At 34.2% G+C, this 21,635-nt stretch overlaps 1 protein-coding gene across 2 annotated transcripts in view; it reads right to left on the bottom strand.

The window, feature by feature from the left end:
• LOC128744730 (muscle-specific protein 300 kDa) overlaps positions 1-21,635 on the bottom strand; it is an 89,314-nt gene that overhangs the window by 7,321 nt on the left and 60,358 nt on the right. Inside the window, exons 10-19 of one of the 2 annotated variants that reach the window (XM_053841929.1) lie at positions 21,106-21,411; positions 20,438-20,586; positions 19,366-20,176; positions 19,134-19,292; positions 18,863-19,075; positions 18,517-18,774; positions 7,814-16,975; positions 6,229-6,336; positions 6,007-6,168; positions 46-5,946 (exon numbers count right to left, since the gene is read on the bottom strand). In XM_053841929.1, coding sequence (XP_053697904.1) covers positions 46-5,946; positions 6,007-6,168; positions 6,229-6,336; positions 7,814-16,975; positions 18,517-18,774; positions 18,863-19,075; positions 19,134-19,292; positions 19,366-20,176; positions 20,438-20,586; positions 21,106-21,411 — 17,229 coding nt within the window. The remainder of the gene's footprint in view (positions 1-45; positions 5,947-6,006; positions 6,169-6,228; positions 6,337-7,813; positions 16,976-18,516; positions 18,775-18,862; positions 19,076-19,133; positions 19,293-19,365; positions 20,177-20,437; positions 20,587-21,105; positions 21,412-21,635) is intronic. The other variant, XM_053841930.1, reaches the window with a different exon arrangement.

Raw genomic sequence — 21,635 nt, 5'->3', positions numbered from 1 at the left:
AATGTTAGAAGATAAACTTATTTTACTTTTATTTCGTATACGTACATCCAACCGCTCTGTAGCTTTTAGTAAACGATTGTAATCGGCACTTTCTTGAACTTTCAATATTTCCATCATAAATTCTGTTTCTTGAATATGTTCCTGGATGATGTCTAATTGATGATAGAATTTGTTCCACAAAGCCAATCTATTGCGCAACAAATTGATGTCAGTTTTACATTTTCGTTCTAAGTCACTGTGAATGTTTTGAAGCACAGATAGGTCTCTTTCGGTTTGCAATGGGGATACGGAAATTCTTAAATTCATTGGTAAAGTGTGAAGGAACTGTCTCAATTTCATTATTTCAGTCCACGAATCTTCCAAATTGAACAAGCATGATTTGCAGTTTTCAAGTGATTTCTCCACATCTGGGCGCTGCCCATTTAGATGGTCTGAGCTATCGTCTAGCAGCTTAGATAGCGAAACGAGCCGTTTTTCTTCTGCATTGATTCCAGATTCTATTTCTTCAAGTCGTTTGTTAAACATTTCGGCTATTTCATGTTCTTCGTCGATTTGTAACGACAAATGTCTGGAAACTTCAAACAGTTCGCTTATTGTTTCCACGCTACATTCTAGTACCACTGCCAATTGGCCTAGCTCAGTTTCTATTAAATTAATCCGAGTTTGAAGCATTTGCATCTTTTCGATGTACACATATAGATCATCTCTGCTTTTCAGCACTCCCTTGTTATTGTTAAATACGTTGGAAATGTCCCGCAGTTCTTGTTCAATAAATGCAATTTTCTCTTTGGGTGATGTGGTATCTGTGTTTATCGATTCAAATATATGTTTTTGCATGTTTGATATACTAGAAGAAATATCTTCCCATGTTATCATCAATTGTTCGTGTACTTGTCGTTGAATTTTTTCGTCACTAATTACAATAGTGGATAATGCAAGATCAAAAGAATCACATGTGCTAACATACACTTTATTGTTTAACACTTCATACTGCGCTTTTATCTCCCAAAATTTGCGCATATCTTGTACTGATGTATCCATAAGACTTGTCGGTATTATTATTTCGTTAATTATGGTTTGACTAGAACCAATCCAATTCCTAAGTTTGTCTGCATAAATATTATATTGGCTCCAGTAGTTTTTAAATTTCGTCAACATATTTAGGTACAGAGATACTTCTTCTCTCAGATGAATAATTATACTAAGAGCTTCATTGTTTTCTTTTGCCAAAATTGGTGCTGTTATTAATTCTTGTATCTTCTTGGCTATGTCACTAAGTTGTGTCATTTTAAGTTTATGACAAAGTATATCTTGATTTAACGATTGATATAACGTAATATATTGTTCATAATCCTCGGTTGATACATTCTTTATGTCTGGAATACGTTGTTGGGCAACATGCAGCCATTGGATTTCTTCACGCATATCTTTTTCAAATATTGTCCACTTTGATGCCGCTTGAGCTAGTTTGGCGGCTCTGTCTACCGCGCGTTCAAGAATATCTGTTGTTTTGTGATAAAGTTTAGAATGTAAATGTGCGTGCTTTCTACGCGTTATAGGATCCAAGTTTGATTCTAATGACTCAAGAATCATTTTACAATGATTCAGATTCACAAAAAATTTTCTATATCGCTGCATTTCTTCCTGGAGCTCCGGCAGACTTGCGGTAACAATTTCGTTATCTATGAATTTTTCCGCTTCGGTCGATATTTCGTTGAAATCTAGGAGTGTTTGTTCATATTCTTGTGCTAAGCTGTCCAGTTGATGCAATTTATTACGCTCCAAAATGATGTTGCCTTCTAATTTATGTGACATTTTCTTGGCACTTTCCAACTCAACATTAACGCGGCTGTCGACTGAGTCTGGTTTATAGGTGTGAAGTTTTTCGGAAATTGAATGCAGTTGCATTGCACAGTCTTTGTGCTGGTTTTCAATTTCATCTACATGACTCATTTTTTCAACGATTGAAAGCGATTCATTCATACATACAACTCTTAATTGTTCTTCAAATAATGTCAAATCTTTTTTGATGCAGTGTAACGTGTTTAGGAGACTGTCGTTTTGCTTTTGGTTTTTCAGATGTATTTGTTCCATTTGAAGCATATCACTTTGCAATAAACTGATTATTTTCGTTGTGCATTCGAAGGAAGCAATTATGTCTTCACAAGGCATTACGTTTTTTGTCTTGACATATCGCTCAATGCGCTTGATATGCTTTTGTAAATATGCAAATCTTGAACTAAGGAAATGATAGAGCTTCAAGCGATCATGCTCACTTAGATTGCACGGAGAGTGTAGGAGACATTTGGCATCAGCTATTTGTAAATTCATGTGTTCCAACACTTCGAATAATATCCGATGTTGTATTTGAAGGTTATGTGCATTCATTTGCAGATGATTTGGTACATCTTCCAATTGTAGTATATCATTTTCCACATCTTCTTCTATACTTGGTGCTTTAATTGTGATAGGGTGTTGCGTTTCTCGATATCCTTTAGTGTAGTATATTTTAGTTAGCAGTTTTGTAATCTCGTTCCATGGAATTGAATTATTATCTGCCACGCTCTTTTGTGATTTTATAATGGAAAAAAAGTCAGACACACTTAAGCTCCAAACTTTGTCATCCGAAAAAATGTCTCTAGATGCAGAGCATGTTTGGTCTGGTTCTATGGCCATTTGAATATGAAGATTATACTCGCCACTGGCATCCGCATTATTTTCTGTAACGGTAGTTTTTGTAACTGTGATTGGGCTGGATACGTACGATATTCTAGGTACAGTTACTTCAGTGTGTATTTCAATTTCAATAGGCTCAAACTTTTCTTTTTGACTAGATTCAATGTATGCATCAGATTCAAAAGTTTGAGTACTAGTACTAGGCATGGTTTCGGTTATATTACTGACCGACACTGGTATCGTTTGTGATTGATTTTCACTGGTTTTCACTTCGGTAGGTTTAGCATTTGTTGTTATTTCTTCAGCTGTTGTTTCATTTAATGATATATCCAAGCGCTCGTTTATTTTTGATATATCAAAATCACCTATATTTTCTGTAGGACTTGTTTGTGTTTCTATTTCTGTTGTATTGCAATGCATGATAGGAGAAGTCGCTCGGTTATTGACTTCATTGTCTGTGCTAATATACGCATCTACGACTTCTGTTCGAACAGTTTGAATGCTCTCATGATGTATTGGGATTGTCATACAATGTTGACCATCTTCACTTGATCTTCTCGAATGTATTGGACTTGTTTGCACGAATCGTGCACTAGCTATGATTTCTGTAGGAATTACTGCGTGCACAATGTTTGTAATAATGGGGTTTATAATATCTTCAACGCTTTCTACTGTTTGAATTTCTGAATCAGCTGTACATACAGATACCGTTTGATTAGCAGAATGTAATAATTCAATCTCTACCGCAGGTTGGCTCAAATCTGTCGTGTCAATGCTGGGCTCAGTTTGAATTTCTTGCTCCTTATTACTTTTTTGTTCTGGCTCAATGGTTTGCGTTTCAATCGCTGTTACATCAGTTACAGTTTGTACTTCTTTTACATCATATTCTTGGGGTTGCATAATTGGTGATGTTTGATGGGACGTTTTTGTGATTTCATACTCAGGAGATGTTTGTATAGATTTTTGTTCAATAGCAATAGGAATAATAAGTTTATCAGACGTAATTTCAGAAATTTCTAAATCCAGAGTACTATCGATTTCTTCTATTGGAACTGGGCTTGTTTGTTGATGTACATCTTCTACATAAATGGTTTCTATTACTTGCGTTGGTAATATAATTTTTTCTTGGATGTTTTCGACAATGCTTTCCGCTGTATAAGCAGGATAATTTTCTTCAAAACCTTGCAGGCATTCAGGAGATTGATTTCCTGATACAAAACCAGCGCGCAATGAGTTTTCAGTGTTGACTCCTTTATCTGTTGCATCCCTTGATTTCCTTTTTTTGTGCCGTTTTTTCTTTTTTAGCATATCGGAATCATCAGATCCGCTCTCCATTGATGCTGTATCAGCTTCGTATTCTTTATCGATACATATTTTGTCGAGTTCATTGTTTTTATCAGAATCTATTGCTACATCCGGTATTACTTGACCAGCCGGCGATGTGAGTTCTATTAAACTAACGTTAATTTTTTTTGTATCAGCAGTATCAACATTAAGCGTTAGTTTTAATACTTCCTGCGAATCCTTTGATGATGATACTTGAACTGCGAGTTTGGAAGAATCAGTTTCCATATACCCTTCGGCATCTGTTGGTAAAAATTGCTTAGGGTGATTCTTAATACTGTCAGGGTAGTCTTCAATTTGTACTGAAGACGCTGCATCGCTAGAACCAGAATGACACAAACTTATAGTGTTTGCGGCAATGGAACTTTCACTTATGTATTCTTTATTTAGTTCATTCAACCCTGGTACTTGAATGTTTTCTGGAATTTCCATAGTATCACTTAGGACAGTTATCGTATCAGGTTCTTCTCTCGCTATAGTTGATAACGCGGTATTTTGCATAAGATCTGGTTCCGTAATATCCAAAAGTTTCGGCTCCAATATTTCGAAACTAGGATCAATTGGGTTCTCATTAAATGTAATTTTACTTCCAATATCTAAATTTGTTGGCCACACTTTAGAAGCTTCAATATATTCCGCTTGCTCAATTGAATCGATACTATTGATAGGCACTTGCGGTCTTTCAATACATTTCGTGGGAGATACGTTTGCATCATCGTGTAATACAGGCCATATTTCACTTACAGATATTATAGGTTGGTCAGTACTGTTTGGTATAAAGGAACATTGTGTTTCGGTAAGTTTATCAGTAGTTTCAAATGTATTTTGCATACTAAATGTAGTACTAGTTGGTGGTTCAAGAATAGAAGCAATCAAATCTACTTTAGGTGCAACAGATTCGAATACCTGTGAATCTCGAGAGTTTTCATGTTTTTCCATTGATTCAAATTCTGACTCTGATGTTGGTATAACCTGCTGGTGAATGTCAGCTAAAATTTGATCAACTATGGTTTGCGCTTCGTTTACGGGGAATTGATTTTGCGGCTCGCTTTTGAGTTCATGTACGATTCCTTCGGCTTCAACAACATCCGTTTCCAAATCACCAATTGTTAAGATAGAAGCCGGTGCAACTTCTTCATATGTTTCGAATACCTCTGCTGCATGAACAACTTTTTTGAGTATTATTTTTTTCGATCCATCTTTGTCAACAATGATTTCCGTTGTACTTTTATCCGGTTCAACAAAAATTGTTTCAAACTGACCAGGAATGTTTTGAAGCATCAATTCAGATGATTTGTCTCTTTCTCCGTGGATAGGTTGTGTGTATCTTGCTTCAACAACAACATCATTTGTGGTTTCTGGGAGACGAGTTTTACTTACATTAGAAATTTGAATGATCTCTTGTCCTTTAGAAATAGATTGAATAACAAGTATATTATCTGTTAATCTATCATTCTGGGTTTGCGATGCTGAATCTAGAAGTTCTATTGCTGTTGTGTTGATTGAGTTCATTGTAAAAGTAGGGCTAGTTTGTATTTCGATATCTACTGTCTTATTGTCTTCAGAATTTAAATGTGCTCTGACGCGTTGAATATTGTTCTCAATTATCAAAGCTTTCTCACGAAGCGTTCGTGTCAGTACTGAGAGGCTTTCTTGTAATGTGGTTATTTGATCTTGTACATCCTCGTACACCATATATTCCTGTGTTTTTATATACATATCCATAGACTTGACTTCATTTACTTTGAGATTCTCCAATATTCTTTCATTTTGCTCCAAAATTTGTGAAAACTCAGATATTGATAATTGTCTATCTAAATCAGCTAGTTGAATAGTTTCAGTTGAAAGCCAGTTTTCAATTTCTTCTAAAAGTTGGAGATATTTCCGTACTTCCAATTTTCGCTCTTCCCGCATTGCTAAAGTATGCTGGAAAATAAAACAAAAGACTCAAATTGGCGATTACGAAAAAGAAGATTTTAAGTATACCTGTATTTTTTCTAGTCCGTCATGAGCTCTTTGTTTCATAAAATCGATTCGTTCGTTGATGTTTTGAACTGATTCCTTTACTTTACAATCGGCGTTTTGTGGTAGAGACATGGAAATAGCTTGATTTTGTTGTTTGTAATAATCTAGTTTCTCAATGAGTACCTGAAAGGAAATGTAATTGTATTTTGATAATATTACTTTATATCACTTATCTATACTAACTTGTAATCCCCTGTTTAAATCAGTTATGTTGTCATATGGTAAATTGTTCATTTTCAGTTCTGCAGAGAGAAGTGCTTCCAAAATATTTTCTACACCTTCGGTAAGCGGCTGAATAAAGGAAATTATGAAATTAGTTTTAAATGGCTTTTATTGAGGTGAGTAGTTAGCAACAAAATCATTAAAGTTTGTTTTTCATAAATTTTCAAAATTTTTCGGAAAATAAGCTAGCGAATGCGGTTATCTGTATCTTACTATATTAGTAATGACATGAAAAAAGGTTCATGGAAATGGGGCTTGGATTAGGTGATCAGGTGATATTTCAAATCATGCAACATCATGCTTAGAAACTTGCGTGTACTTGTGGTCGCGAGAGTGTTGAAATAATATCCAATCATTTGCTCGGAGATAACCAATATGTTTTGAACTTTCTAATTTGATTTAAGTCCAAAATTTTGTCTAGGCTGATAATGTATTTGATCTAGTTAATGATGATTGCAGTGCTGATAAAGATGACGTTTGCACCACTTGGCAATAAATATTCATAGTCATAAACATATTCATACATATTTTTGATCTATGATGTATACTGGTGCTAAAGCAAAGATTTAAGTCGAAGTACAGTTTGTGTTCGGATATTTTGATCACCACCACTTTATCTTGACTTTCCTATCAACAACTCCACCTATGGTTTCAAAACCGATTTGTATTCAAAAAAGAGCACAATGCATCTGCTAAAATTGTTAAAATATTTTTGTCACGAATAAGACGGAAAAATTCAGAAAATAAGTTATAATGTTTATCACAAACTTTAAAGATGAACATCTAAACAAGGAACAATATTTAATATTATTTATTAATACAAAACGTATAGGCTATCTCCGAAAAGCAGTATGTTATTACTCATTCAGTGTAAACAAATATAAGTTATGATTTAAGCACCGAGTTGTTGCGGAGTTTGTCAAAAAATACCTTCAATATGATACTTAGTTACTAATACCACATGAATTGTCATAAGACAATTGGGTTGTTTCCGTTTTTAGTCATAGTTTTCTAATACATGGTAAAAAAAATCATTGGCTCTAATTCCTTCAAACAAAACAAATTTTCGCAAATCAGGCGTTATTTTATCTGCATACACTCTAATAATGCATACACAAATACAAATATTGCGGAATTTGACGAAATAATTGTAAACGTCCCTTCGGATCTCCGATCACTGTGTCGTTTTAGATTTATTTTCATTATTATTAGGTAACTGTGGTAAAATGCTGGATTGTAGTTTAAGGAACGCTATGGAAGCTCAGGTTTCCTCGGGAATATGTTAGTACAATTACAACGTATTACAACGCTTAGTTCAGTCAATAGATATAGAAATTGAGCGCATCAACATCATCAGAACGATTTGACATATTGCCAAGCAAGAAGCTCTAGTCAGTTTAGCTTTTAAGTTGAAAGTATTATGATTATATGTAGATTGTTGTGAAATATGAAGAACAATTGAGAACACAATAGTTCATGCATTTGAAAATATTATAATGAAATCTAGTAACATAGTCAAAACAAATAATATCGAAGTGAACGTCACCTGTTTATTTATTGTGCTACCAGCCAAGTTATTAGAACTGCCGAGTTCTATGGTGTTTGTCGAACCTGGTAAATTATGATACTCTGGAATTGGAATGCTTCGGGAATCTGCGCTAGGATCCACACACATAGGATGCAAGGAACAATCGGTTAATGTGTTAGTAGCTTGATGCTGCAGATGTGAGTAATCTTTATCGGCAGTTTGTTGTTTGCAATTCACACTACACTCGGGACTTTTATTGTTTTCATATGGCAAGTTTGAATATGATAACGATGTTATTTCATTGTTTTCGTATTGTTTTAAATTGTGATAAATATCTTGAACATTGTTGAAATCCGGTTTGTCAGTATAGTTTGTATTAATCGATGCTTTAGTGAAATAAGCGTCGGTAACTTCGCCATCTGCTTCCGGATTTTCCAGATTATTGTGTATTTGGTTGGTTGATTTCTTTGTATGTATATCCAGTATAGAAATATCTTTACCCTGCTCTTCTGCCTTGAAAATGTGATACTGTTTTTCGGCGCTGTCATAAATTGGTTTGTCAAACCAATATACGTCCTTGTAAACATTATAAAGTAGATCATCAGTGCAAGTTTTAGCCACTCGTTCTATTGAATTTTCGGTATTTGTAATCTGACTGTTGGCTCGATTAGAGCTAGACCTTGTATTCTCTATCGACATATTGAAATCCAGTTTGTCAGTATAGCTTGTATTAATCGGTACTCTAGTGAAATTATCATCGGTAATTCCGCCATTTGCTTCCGGGTTTTCCAGGTTATTGTGTATTTGGTTGATCGGTTTCTTTACATGTATGTTCAGTATAGAAATATCTTTACACTGCTCCGTTGCCTTGAAAATGTGGTACTGTTTTTCGGCGCTGTCATAAATTGGTTTGTCAAACCAATATACGTCCTTGTAAACATTATAAAGTAGATCGTCAGTGTCAGTTTTGGCCACTCGTTCCGTTAAATTCTCGGCATGTGTAACCTCACTGTTGACTCGTTTAGTGCTATACATTGTATTCTCTATCACCGTGTCAATAAAAGCGTTATTTAATTGATTATCATCGATAGCAATTTCAAGCTTTACTTTAGTCAAAGAATCTGCGACTCTATCTTTGTTTTGCATTAAATTCATATCGCCATTAAATTTATTATCTAAATCCCATTCTGATGAGTATTTTTCTGAATTTTCTGCAATTTCGTCCGATTGTAATGTAGTTTTCAAGGTATGGCAATCCATAACACGCGATTGGTCTGAACAACCTTTTTTGGGTGTGACTGTAATATTTTCGAAGTAAATCCTTTCTGCATCATTTTGCTTCCAGTAAATATCAGTAGAAGTGTTTTCGTTATTATAATTTAAATTAGGAGCATCTACGTACTGAAAACATGTAGATTTTTTATAAGGTTGTTCTGACGGTATATTTGCCTTTCTTAGCGATGCTGTATCCACTGAACGATGTTTTTCTAGATTTTTGTCCACAGTTGTGGAATATAAATCAGAAGGTATGGACTGTAGATTTGTTTGCAATATTTGCTCTGGCCATGTGGGTTGGCTTGTTTCATTGTTGGATTTTCTGGTAAGATCTATCAAACTTGTTCTACTTGAGCTGCTGTCATTATTATAAGTATTATTGTTAACAAATATTGTAGAATTCGGTTCATCGCAATGTGTTGTTTTGTCGTGATAACAAGGTAATTCTGACATTTCATTGTTGATTTGTGAATGTTGTCGGAGTATATCATGATCATGACAAACCTTTTGGTGACTGTCATGGAATGCTGCCTTGTCAGGTTTTTGTGCAGAAAGAGTAACATTGCAAGTATTGTAATATTCGAAGTAAAGCCTTTCCGCGTCATTTAGCTTCCAGTAATTATAGTTAGATGCAGTTTCGTATTGATTTGGATACGCCAATTTGCAGTTATGTGATTGTGATTCTTTCGTTGACAAAAGTTGATCATTGCCAATGATGAACAGGAACGGTTTGCTCTGAATTGATATCGTGTTGCAGGTATCAGCGAAGGTAATGTCTTCCATCAATGTTTTGTTAAATTCATTTACTACTATCAAATTTTCATGTGGCTGGACTAAATATTGTCGACTGGTATAATCTATTTTTACATGATTTAGATTCGATTCAATCAATTTTTCTTCCTGTTGATTATTCTGTTTCACGCTAGTAGAATTTTCAGCAATATTGAACATTGAAGCTGGAGATAATGCAATATTTTGTGAAGAAAAAGTTTCATTTGATTCATCTTGAGAAACACTACTGCTTTGTTTGTGGTCTTCTGGCCTTATCTTTGATTGATTCATCTTCTCATTATTATTTACAGAGATGAACATTTCACCATCAGTGCTTGTTTCTACTTCACCAGGTGAAATATTTTGTTTTTCTAACATTTCAATTGTTTCATGTTCGAATTTATAGACGGATTTATCACTTATACTAGCATCTGACTCTGACAACATATTCTTGTAAGACTTTAATATAGTTGGACATTCACCAGAAGTTTGATTCTCTAAACTTTTGTGAATTTCACTTAACGTTTTCTGATCAATAGTGCATGATATTATATTTTCCTCGATTATGGCTTCTGACTCTGGATAATCGATATTAATAGGTAACATCTCTGCTTCGAATTGTGCATTTTCAGAATTATCATTATTTGTTTCTTTGTGTGTTGTGTACAAATCTAATTGACGTATGTCGATATGATCTTGAGAGTCAATAGAAACAGGAGTTACATGAACTGCATGATCAATATTTTTCGATAAACCGGTGTCAAAATCAGGAAGTTCCGTTCCTGGGTATGTTGTTATTTTTTCATCTGAGTTGTCTTCTAAAGTGAATCTCTCTTTGATTGATCCTGTATTTTCAATTTCTATTCCTTCCAAAGTAAATTTGCCTAAAACGAAATCGGAACCTTTTGAACCATCATCGATCATCTCCTGGTCCAATTTTTCTGAAGTACCACAAGTCTCTTGCATCGAATATGGATCGAAGTTTTCTTTTTTGAGAATAATAATTTCTTCCGTATCTTGTAACCTATGCACCTTATCGATTGTATGTGTAATTTTATGATTAACACACTCATCAAGCTCCTGCGGTACCAGTGGTTCGTCAAATGCGGTCAACTTTTCTATACTTTTACTAGTAAATTGCATTGAGGTTGGTTTAGTATTAAGAGCACCAAACAATTTATTTGTTTCGTCCGATATATTCCCTACATCTGATAATTGCACAGATTCTGACAAACTAACCTCATCATTCAAGTTTTCATCCAAAGAAATTATATCGATTTTACTATATGAATAGTATTGCACATTTCCATCATGGTCATTTTGATTTGCTGGTAAATGAACGAATGTATTGTTGTGTATGCTAGCTGAATTTCGTGTGTCCAGTTGCGTCTTATTCATAGCTTGTTTATTGTCTTCATTTTTCCAAACGGGGTCTAGGTCAACCATATCAGTGACATATAAATTTTCATGTTCCTGATTATGTGTGTTATCCTGAACCTGTTCATCATAGTATTTTTGTCGCAACTTGTGTGCATTGCCACTCACACTTACTACATTATCATTCTTCGACGTTTCGGTTTCATATACTTGAAAACTTAACCCAGCGCTTTCAACATTTCGTGATGTTTCTTGTAACGATTTATCATAAGTTATGTGTTCGTCAGTTATGCTTTTCACAGCATGTAACAAATCTTTAGTCGATTTTTCTGCTTCACGTACATTACTTTCGATAGAGACACTGTTTTCAATCGCCAGTTGTAGATTGTCTGTGCTTTCTTGTAATGTTTCGTTTTGTATTTCCTGTGGAGCACACTCAGCATCCAAACTATCAGCATCTTTTTGAAACGATTCGTTACGCATTTTAATTAGAGCATGTTCTTCACTATCGTAAACTGGATCATGGATTATATATTCATCAGTTATGATTTTTACGTCACATGACAAATCTTTAGCCGGTTTTTCTACATCACCTAAATTACTTTCTTTAAAGACGCTGTCTCCGGTCGCCAATTGTTTTTCTGTCTCATATGGTATCTCTTGTGAAGCGTATTCATCGTATAAAATGACAGGACTTTTTTGAAAAGGTTCATTACGCGTTTGAATTAGAGTCTGTTCTTCACCATCGTGAACTGGATCATGCATTATGTATTCTTCAGTAATAGTTTTTACGTCACGCAGCAAATCGTTAGCCGATTTTTCTGCTTCACGTACACTATTTTCTATAAAGATGCTATTTTCAATTGCCAATTGTAGTTTTTCTGTGCTTTCCTGTAACATTTTTTTTTCCTGTGAAGCACACTGATCATCTAATGTAACAGAATCTTTTTGAAACGATTCGTTACGCATTTGAATTAGAGTAAGTTCTTCACTTTCGTAAACAGGATCATTCGATTCAGCTGACAATTTAGATTGTTCTGAAGCCTGTTTTATATGTCTTTCATGGCATTCCGGTGCATCCAATGGTGGTACTGCCGACTTGATACACGAAGACAAATCCTTTAAATGAACGCATGAATCCGTAGTCTGTTCATTACTGCAGAATAATTTGCTTATTTTTGAGCTGTCGGTTGTATTCGTAGATTGAGCAAAAATATCAACAACAGTCAATTCCACTGTTCCATCTTCTGCATGTTTAGAGTTATTTTCATACAAACTAGATGGTCTAATTGAATGGGGCGTATCAGTAGTTTGATGCGTTTGTGCTGGTTCATTGCACGTATTGATTGGTGGAGATTCTATTTCAGCAACTTTCATTTCATATTCGACATTCGACATTATTTTTGATTTATTGTTGAAATTCGAAGATTGTTTATCATCCAGTGCAAACTGTACTTGCTCAATCTGGTCGTTAAATTGCTTTGAACTAACTCTTTCGGGCTCGTGGCACGTTTGTGAGCTTAGTTGTTTATGTTGTATTAATTCGTTACGAGTTAGTATTGAACAATCTTGCTGGACATTTTCAAAAAGCTCATAGTTAGTTTTTGTCATTGGAGCTGAATCATCTGCGGAACATAAATTATGTAGACTGAGATGTGTTTCATTTACTCGGATATTTTCCTCCGTGCATTGTTTTTCTGAACTCTGTCCTTCTAGTTTTTGTTGAGTACTGTCACAATGTTCAAGGCCAGTTTTTGTCATAAAATTTATTTCGTCGTCGGTAAGTGAATCAATAGGACTGGGATGATGCTGTTCATTTGCTAAAATGCGTGCTTCGCCAAGCTGACTAATATCGCACTTATCGATGTGTTCTGCTTCTAATTCGAAATTTGCCAGTGAACTAGATTGTTCTTGTGGTATTATTACGTGACAAATTTGTGCTAAACTTCCGATATTTTCGCAACTATTGTAGTCAGTTTTTGTCACTAAAATTGAACCATGCGCGAAGACAGGCTTTTCATTTACTGGAACTTGCAGTTGGTCTTGCAGATCGATCGGCTGTTCTTGCGATATTAGTCCGTCACATGCTTGTCGAGGACAATCTTGTTCAGTATTATTACAAGTTGTACATTGCGTTTCCGGTTGCTGTACTGTTATTTCATCTTTCGTACTAATTTGCACGAGAACTTTAGACATCGCATGACGATTTTTGTCCGAGGATGCTATCTTCTCATCCATCAATAAACAAGATTCGATTGCATTATTTGACGTTTCTTTGTTGCTAGATGTAATATTAATGTGTTCGTTTTGAATTGATTCCTTGTGCATATTTTTTAATAAATATTCTGTTGTTTTATAATTTGGTTCTAGTTCAATCACTTCTTTTTGAACTTTTTCGTCAAGCAAAAGTTCTGGAGGTGTTTTGTTTATACATGTTTTATCGTCCAAATCATTTCCGCAGAGTGTTAAACTGGCTTCATGGTCACTGGTTGATAATACCAACTGACGCATTTCCTTTGGAATCCTAGGTATATCTTCACGATTATCTTTTTCGTCATAATCTGCTACTGTTGCAACTGACGAGGCATCGGATGTATTATTTAATACGGAGATGAGATTTGGATGTGTGATTATGGAAGTAACTGGATACTCGTTGGAAAGATGTCTCGATAAACTGGTGTTGACACTATCAAATTCAATCGTATCAGTAAGACACTTAGCTGTAATTTCATTTTTCTCAGCAGAAGTTGTGTTAGCTGTAATTGATAATTTTGACGATGTATTGTCGATAGCGTCTTGTGTGATGGTGGATTCATTTAGATTACTTCGAAGAATTTCAACTCTTTTGTTTGTCAATTCTTCGACATCAATTACAAAGTTAGCATCAGTTGCAATAATGGAACCAATTTTTATGTCTTTAATATCTATGCCATTATTGTCAATAGCTTTTTGGTAAAGATTTTGCTGAGAAAGTACCGAACTTTTTTGCACTTGTTCAATTATTTCGTATGTTGCCGCAGGCTCAATAGATATTGTATGTATCTCTCTTAAATTGTGACCCTCAGGACTTTCCATAGAACTTTTCGTATTATTCGTTATTGCAAAGCGAATAGTTTGTTCACAGACATCCGTCAATTTTTCACTACAGGTCGAATCGGAAAGCAAGTTTCCCGCAATGTTTCTTTCTGCGCACATGTGGGATTGTTTTCTAGTAAGATTTGGGTTAGAGTCTGTGTCCACAGATATTAAGGTATTATCGCTTGAACTGACTTGAGAAAATACAGGACATTCGTTATTGGTTTGTCCTTCAAAAATATTTGTAGGCAGTTTAGATACATTATGTTGCTGAGAATCTAAGCGATCGTTTGATTCTTTGTCATTCATGCATTTTTGAGGCTTCCATGAATCAATAAAATTTTTATTTTCAACCCATTGATCAACTGTTGGTAATTTCCCAATATAATCTCTAAATTCCCCTTGAGTGAAACTCTGATTTAGGTAGCACTCATCAATTGATTCTTGTTCATCTGAATTTTCAATAGAAATTGTGGTAGTTTTCAATATTATTGATGAAGTTGCTGTTGGTAAAACTTCAACCTGTTTTGTAACATCTGCTATTAAATTTGATGTACCGACTACTGAATCAATTTCTGATATTCGTTCTGCACATTTTTCAGTCAATTCTGTAGGTTCACTGTTAGTAGTATCGAGCACAGATATTTCAGTAGCCAGCTGCAGCTTGTCGCGAGCTAGTGTATCGAGATTTTTTGCAAACTCGTTCAGAATTTCTGCTTCATGTTGTATATTCATTAACATCTCTTTTCTTTTACCGTCACCTTTCTCGAAAACAATATTCGGTAGCTCTAGTTTTATATGTGAAATTGGGTTCAAGAGATATTGTTCATGCGTAATCATGGAAATTTTCTGAAGATTATTACACCAATTTTTGTTGACTATAAATGAGTTAGAGTCATTTTCATCATTTTTGCTAAAATGATTGTTTTGGTTTGAACGTTCTTGTTCCAAAGGAAATACAATCTCTTCATTTTGTTTAGATTTATCGTTAGACTTCAGTCGAACATTATGGAAGTCTGCCGTCTCACGGCCAGCTAACGGAAGAGTCAGACATTCATTTTTTCCTGCAGATTCTGTCTCTGGTGCAGTTCTGAAATTTTGTGGTAAAGTTACAAAGTCGTAATCCTCAAATATAAGATTAGTTCTGAATTCATTAGAAGAGATACTTGGCGCTTGATTTTTATCACTCCGATGTGTTAATTGGATTTCAGAAACGAACGTCGAACTTGAAGGCAGGGTGTCTGATTTTTGCAGTGAAGTCGTTGAATCATTTGTGGATGATTTTAAGATCTCTGTTTGGTTGAGTACTTTCTTCTCCTCCGCTTTTTCCGATGAAGGACACTTTTGAGTTTTTGCATGTTTATCTTTCTTCGATTTCTTGTATCTTTCTGATGAAGTATCAACAGTATTAAGAGTCGTATTTGGTATTGAGTGGCCCTCTTTCTGCATTTTTTCAGCCGACCCAGACGGTATTCCGCGAGGGTTTTCAGGAGAATTGCTTGTTAAGCATTCAGTGGCGTTGACGTGATGTTGGATTTCAACAATGGAAATATCAGCATTATTTGGAATTGAAATATCATTGGTACTTCTTTTGGTACAAATTTCTATTGTGTTGATTGAATGAACGGTATCGGACAGTTTATGTTCTGTTGTATCATCGGCCAAATTATTTATTTGTTTGTTTGAATGCTTGGGTTTATGCTTTATTTTTTTTCTTCTACTCTTGTCTTGGTCAAAAGTTTGACTGGTTACCGCAACGGTTACCGGCTCTGGGATTGGTTCATTAGCAGTTTCTCGTAATAATGCTTCAGGGCGAGAAATATGTTTTTCTGATTGGTCAGTGAATATCTTAGATTTCTTTTGCATACTTTTTTTATTTTGTTTTTTGTTTAGGTTCTGGACTAAAACTTTTACAGATGGTATATCTTGTTCAAAGTTCGCGTGTTTTAGATTATTCGAATTAATTTTATCGTCTGTATCCAACTCTTGGTATGTTGATTCGCACAACTGCGGTTTCAGAGATGTTGTTAGGGACAAATTGGAAATAGGTAGCTGCTCGGTATCATCGCTACTTAAATTTTTTAGTACTGCTGCATATGTTTTACTGCTATTACTCTTTTTTGAGTTTGAATTGTCTATGTCTACGTTCCCAGACAAAAGTTTCATGTTATGATTTTTAGTGTTTTCTAATTTATTAGTTGTGGTTGAAGTTTTGATAGAACGGCGTATTTTTGATTTGGTTTCCTTTGAATTCGTTGGTTGCAAAATATTACGATTATTTGCACCTATAAAACATTCCCTATCTTTCTCTGCACAGTTGTCATTTTTCTCAACAAACAGTTTCGATTGAACAGAACTAGGAAAGACAGCAGCTGCACTTTTTTCTGCTATATCCGATGTATTTTTAATATAAGTGGATTTATTTGTTAGTTGTTGCCGTTGGCGTCGCAAACCTGCTACAACTTCTGCATATGTGAGGTCAGATGCATTCCAAACAGCAGATGAACTTGAGTTCATACTTGATGCTGTGTTTGTCGAACTAGTCGCACTTGATGATGATATTGTATTGGAAACGTGATCCTTGTTTTCGATGTGCGTAACAGCTGGATGCTTTGGAGGTTTTATTTGGCATACAGGTAGTAGTTGTACATTAGAAACATGGTTCCAATTTATCGACGGTTCCTGATGAAGGAATTTGCATTTTATTGTTCGGAATTTTATAAATACAGTTAATAAATAAATAAAAGACGCTTTTACAATTGTTTCAAAATGACTAGATGTGTATTAAAGTATAAGAGCAATGATGTAATGATATGAGAAAATGTCCCCTAAGTATATTTGAAGTCGAAAAACTTGTTATATAGACATTGAAGGTTGTAATGATAATATCATTCCAGGACGTTTCGCTGCAGCAACAATTTAATTTTGGCATTTATTTGATTATGTTGTGATTGCAAAGCTTTTATACGGTCCCGACACTCCTATGTTTGATAAAATTGTTTAATAGCATATTTCAACCATATCGTTATTTACACAAGCAAAGCAAAATATATTCCGTTTAGTAAATGGTGTTATTTTTAAACACGAGTTTTTGCGAGGAAATTAGTTTGATTTAAGTGTTAGTTGAATTGGGAAAGAAAGGAATAAAAATAAACATTTGTATATTCTGGGTCATTTAAGAAACCTAGATAAATATTGAAGTTGAAAACTGTGTAGTTCCTACACTGCCTATAAAGACATATCAGTCCCATTTGGATAACCAAAAAGTTGAAAAAGCTTAACATTTCAATGATATTTTGCTTAAAATAAACATCGGCTACGTGTTTTGCAAACGGTACACATTTTTTTTTTATTTGTGTATAATATTCCTATGTATGCTGATCCACCAGAATAATTAAAGTATAATAGTAACGCATAAAACTCCGAAAGCGCGATAAACTAAAATAGTCTCAATGTTGCCTGTCCTAGATCACAGGTATATTACTTTCCACTTTTTGCAAATGCAAATTAATCAATAGATTGAAACCTTTGAAATATTTGATTATGATTCGGTAAAAAGAATTTCAAAACTTTCTGCTCAAAATAAAAAGAGCTACGATAAAAAAGGTGCATTAAGCATTTCTCTATTGAATAAATTGATAACAGGTCTTTAAATGGCTAATAATGAAGGGTACGGTAATGGGGCGGTTAAGCAATAATTTTTTCCGAGTGAGTCAAATATTTTGTCATTTTCTATATTCCGATAGAGAAAATACATAGGAGACTGATAAGCATTTAGGGGCTGTACAGGTATCATTTAATGGCGAATATTTAGGTAATGATTAGATATGAAATCGTTAGATACTCGAAACACTTCAAATTTAGCGAATGAGTATATATATTATAGAATTTATAAATAAATAAAGATGTGCAGTAGATATTGCATATGTATAAAAAAAATTATCGGTTTCAAAGTACTATTTGACAGGTTTACAAACAGCACCCACTTAAACAAATACCATCAATCTGCGAAATTGTACACTACCTGCTGTAATTTTTTCCGATTTCATTAATTGGTAATCTACCAAAGTGCTTATTCACATGAAGTGTTTTTCGTATCAATAATATAAAGAGACTACCTACTTTGGCCGAATGAGATGAGTGATTTCTCTAAAGTTTACGGGTACATGGCACGAACAGGATGAAAGTACTGAGAATGTAATGAAGAACAAGCATGATCTTACCTGTTCGTGTTTGTCACTCGAGTTAGATTGGTGTAATGGGGATAATATATTTCGAAGCTGTTGTTCTTCTTGAACAATATTTTGCCTAATCAATTGCAATTCCTGTTGACAGTCTTCAATTTGCGACAATGTCTCATCTAGGTTTTGTGTTGCTTCATGTACATCACAATTCAACTTCTCAAGATCACGAATTACTGACCGCCCACATTGAATTATATTAGAATTGTCAGTGCATACGATATCCGAATGAAAATGAACCTGGGTGTAGATAAATTTTTTTATTAGAAATCAATTTCATTAAATAATGCTAATTGCAATGTCTAATATGATCTATATATCATCTTACCTGAAGTTTTTCTAACGACATGTTAACTTTAATTTTCTGAGCCGAAATATCAGCAAGCATTTGTTCGAGTACTCGGATTTGATCTCGCAAAGGCTTAATCCTTAGCTCAGTAGAACCCAATGTCTCATAGGATTCCTTAATCCATTTCTTCACACTTTCAATTTTATTTTCATATTGTTGCCACTCTTCTGTTGTTTCTTGAAGGAACAAGTTCTAAAAAATCAATTAGTATTTAGTGTAAACAAAATACTATTAGATGAAATGGTTTTACCCTTTCCAATAACACGGTTTCTATATCAACTTTAACTGTTTCGGCTTCGTACATTTTTTGTTTTAGAAAACCAGTTGAGCAAACCTCATTAATCTTATCGAATTCATGATTCATTTCGCTTAGATGCTGTGAAACGCCACTTAAACTCAAAACAGCATTCTGGGAAATAATTGAACGAAATGATTATTTAAAAACAAACTCTCCTGATAGTTCATATTTTAAGAAAACTTACCGAATAATACTGGCAAACCATGTGCGCTTCATGAATTGAATTAAGTTGAAGTTTTCTTTCTAGTAATTCACGAGTGCGCGATGACCATTCCACTACTGATTGATACAGGCGCATAAATTCTGCCCAATTTCCAAGGATATGATCAATTGTTCTGTTTTTATCTTCTACCAGTTGAATTGTTTTGCTAAGTTCCTGAGATATCTGATCCATATTTGATTGCATGGTCATTTTGTCGTTGTTACTGGAACTATTTTTAATTATTTCTTTACCATTCAAGAGAAGTTTATCAAATGACGATTGAACGTCTTCAACGTTATTGATTAAAATCAATAATTTTGTTTTCATCTCACTGGGATCTATATTATGGTTACTAATAGTTAGTTCTGCATTTTCGATCCATGTTTTAACTCTATCATATAGTTCGAAGTATGCAGTGCGCACAGTTTTTGCACGTTTGAAACTTTGATCGAATTCTTCCATGAGTGAAAATATGTTTCTTAAAAGATTTTCCAATGAATTAATTTGACTAGTTAAATCTGCTGGAATAAACGGTTGAACCGCCAAATAATGAACGCTAATTTGCGTACTGATTTTTTCTTTTTCGCCTGAAAAATCCTTTGCTTTTGTTTTAATTTCTTTTAGAGCTGTTTCAGTTTTAAATATTTTTTCATCAAAAGTATTAACTTTTTGGAGTTCTTCTAATAGTCGGTTAACTTCTGTACACAAAGTATTTAACTGCTCCGAGTAATGCTGAATTTCTGTCAATTTATCCTGCAGTAACAAACGTTTTGTGCTCAGGTCATCTGACAGCCTGTATATAAAAATAAAATTGTATGATTTTCACGTTAAACATAAATAGGTGTCATATAATTTTTAACGTTCACAGCGTTTTAATACGCCAATATGCATTAAAATCCAATTTTTCTTTGTATTATCTAGTCACATGAAAATTCCCTTATGAACGCTGCTAATTTCGTTATCTATTGAATATCTATTGAATTGCATAGGAATGAGAACGTATTAAATAATTATTCTGACACCGGGAGCATCTCGTTAAACAAAAGTTACTTACTCAATATCAAGCTGGTTTAAATGGTTCAATTTTTGTTCTAATGAATGTGGTGATAGATGCTGATCACGTAATGCAACAATCAGCGTTTTAGCCAACGAGTTTGCTTTCTTATTTAACTGTTCAATAACACTTTTATCTTCCAGTAAGTTCTGAAATAAAAAATGTATTATGTTATATGGATGTAGTTTACAATGTATTGTTTATATTTTTGATCTGTTTGTTTTCATGTTGATTTTATAATACCTATAGCAATTCTTTACTATTTGATCTATATTAAACTATAGCAGTACAATCAAAGAATATAAATGTATAGTAACTAACGGTTTTTCACATTTGTATTCTTATAAACAGAACATTATAGCCGGTTATAGCTGCGCGACTATGAACAATTTGCTTTAGCATGTGTCCGCTAGCATGTGTGCGCTATTCGTCATTTGTTTACCAGCTTTTCTTCGGATAGCCATGAATGCGAATGTGATGGTCATTCGATCGCGTTCGGGGCTTTATATGCGGAAAAGACAGAATATGATAATTTCTCACAAGCCTGTCACCGATGAGGTCACGTTAATGACTTCATTTCCAAAATTGTATTTATGTCAGTATTTATTTTTGAATCAAGAGAATTAACTGCAAAATATTTTAAAATTACCTAATGAATTTGAACTTACCTCTAGAACTTCTTTCTTTGCCAAAATGTCTTCTTTGGATTTGACTATAAAATCTAAACTTTTATTCTTTTCCAGCAAGTAGTTTAGCTTAGTTTCCAGCTCCTGTAAAATACTTTCCAATTGATTCCACTGATGCTCCAATTGTACCAAATTTTCGTGATGGTTTCGTAGAAGCGTAGTGTCTTCTGTCCAAGTGCGGTTGAGTTCAGTGCTATCCGTAAGAATTTTATTGCTATCGTATTGGTTTAATTGCGCAATTATATTATTTGATATATCGTTCAGCGCATCTAATTCGTTTCGATCGACCTGTATAATCAAATGAGATGTACAATTATTTATAATAATACAACCCAATTTATAACTTTTTCAGTATACAGTGTTCGTTCAAACTGTTATTAGCCTTACGTCTCAAATGTGAATGGTTTATTTTTAGGTGGTTTATTTTGGCGAGATTAAATTTTTTCTCTTTTTTACTCTCTGCCTTTCGTGACAGTTCGTTTAGTAATTCAAAATGTGTGCATAAATCAATT

The sequence above is a fragment of the Sabethes cyaneus genome, chromosome 3, assembly GCF_943734655.1.
Source record: "Sabethes cyaneus chromosome 3, idSabCyanKW18_F2, whole genome shotgun sequence".
NCBI lineage: Eukaryota > Metazoa > Arthropoda > Insecta > Diptera > Culicidae > Sabethes > Sabethes cyaneus.
The sequence above is the reverse complement of the archived record's forward strand: the minus strand, read 5'-3'. Positions and strand labels throughout refer to the sequence as shown.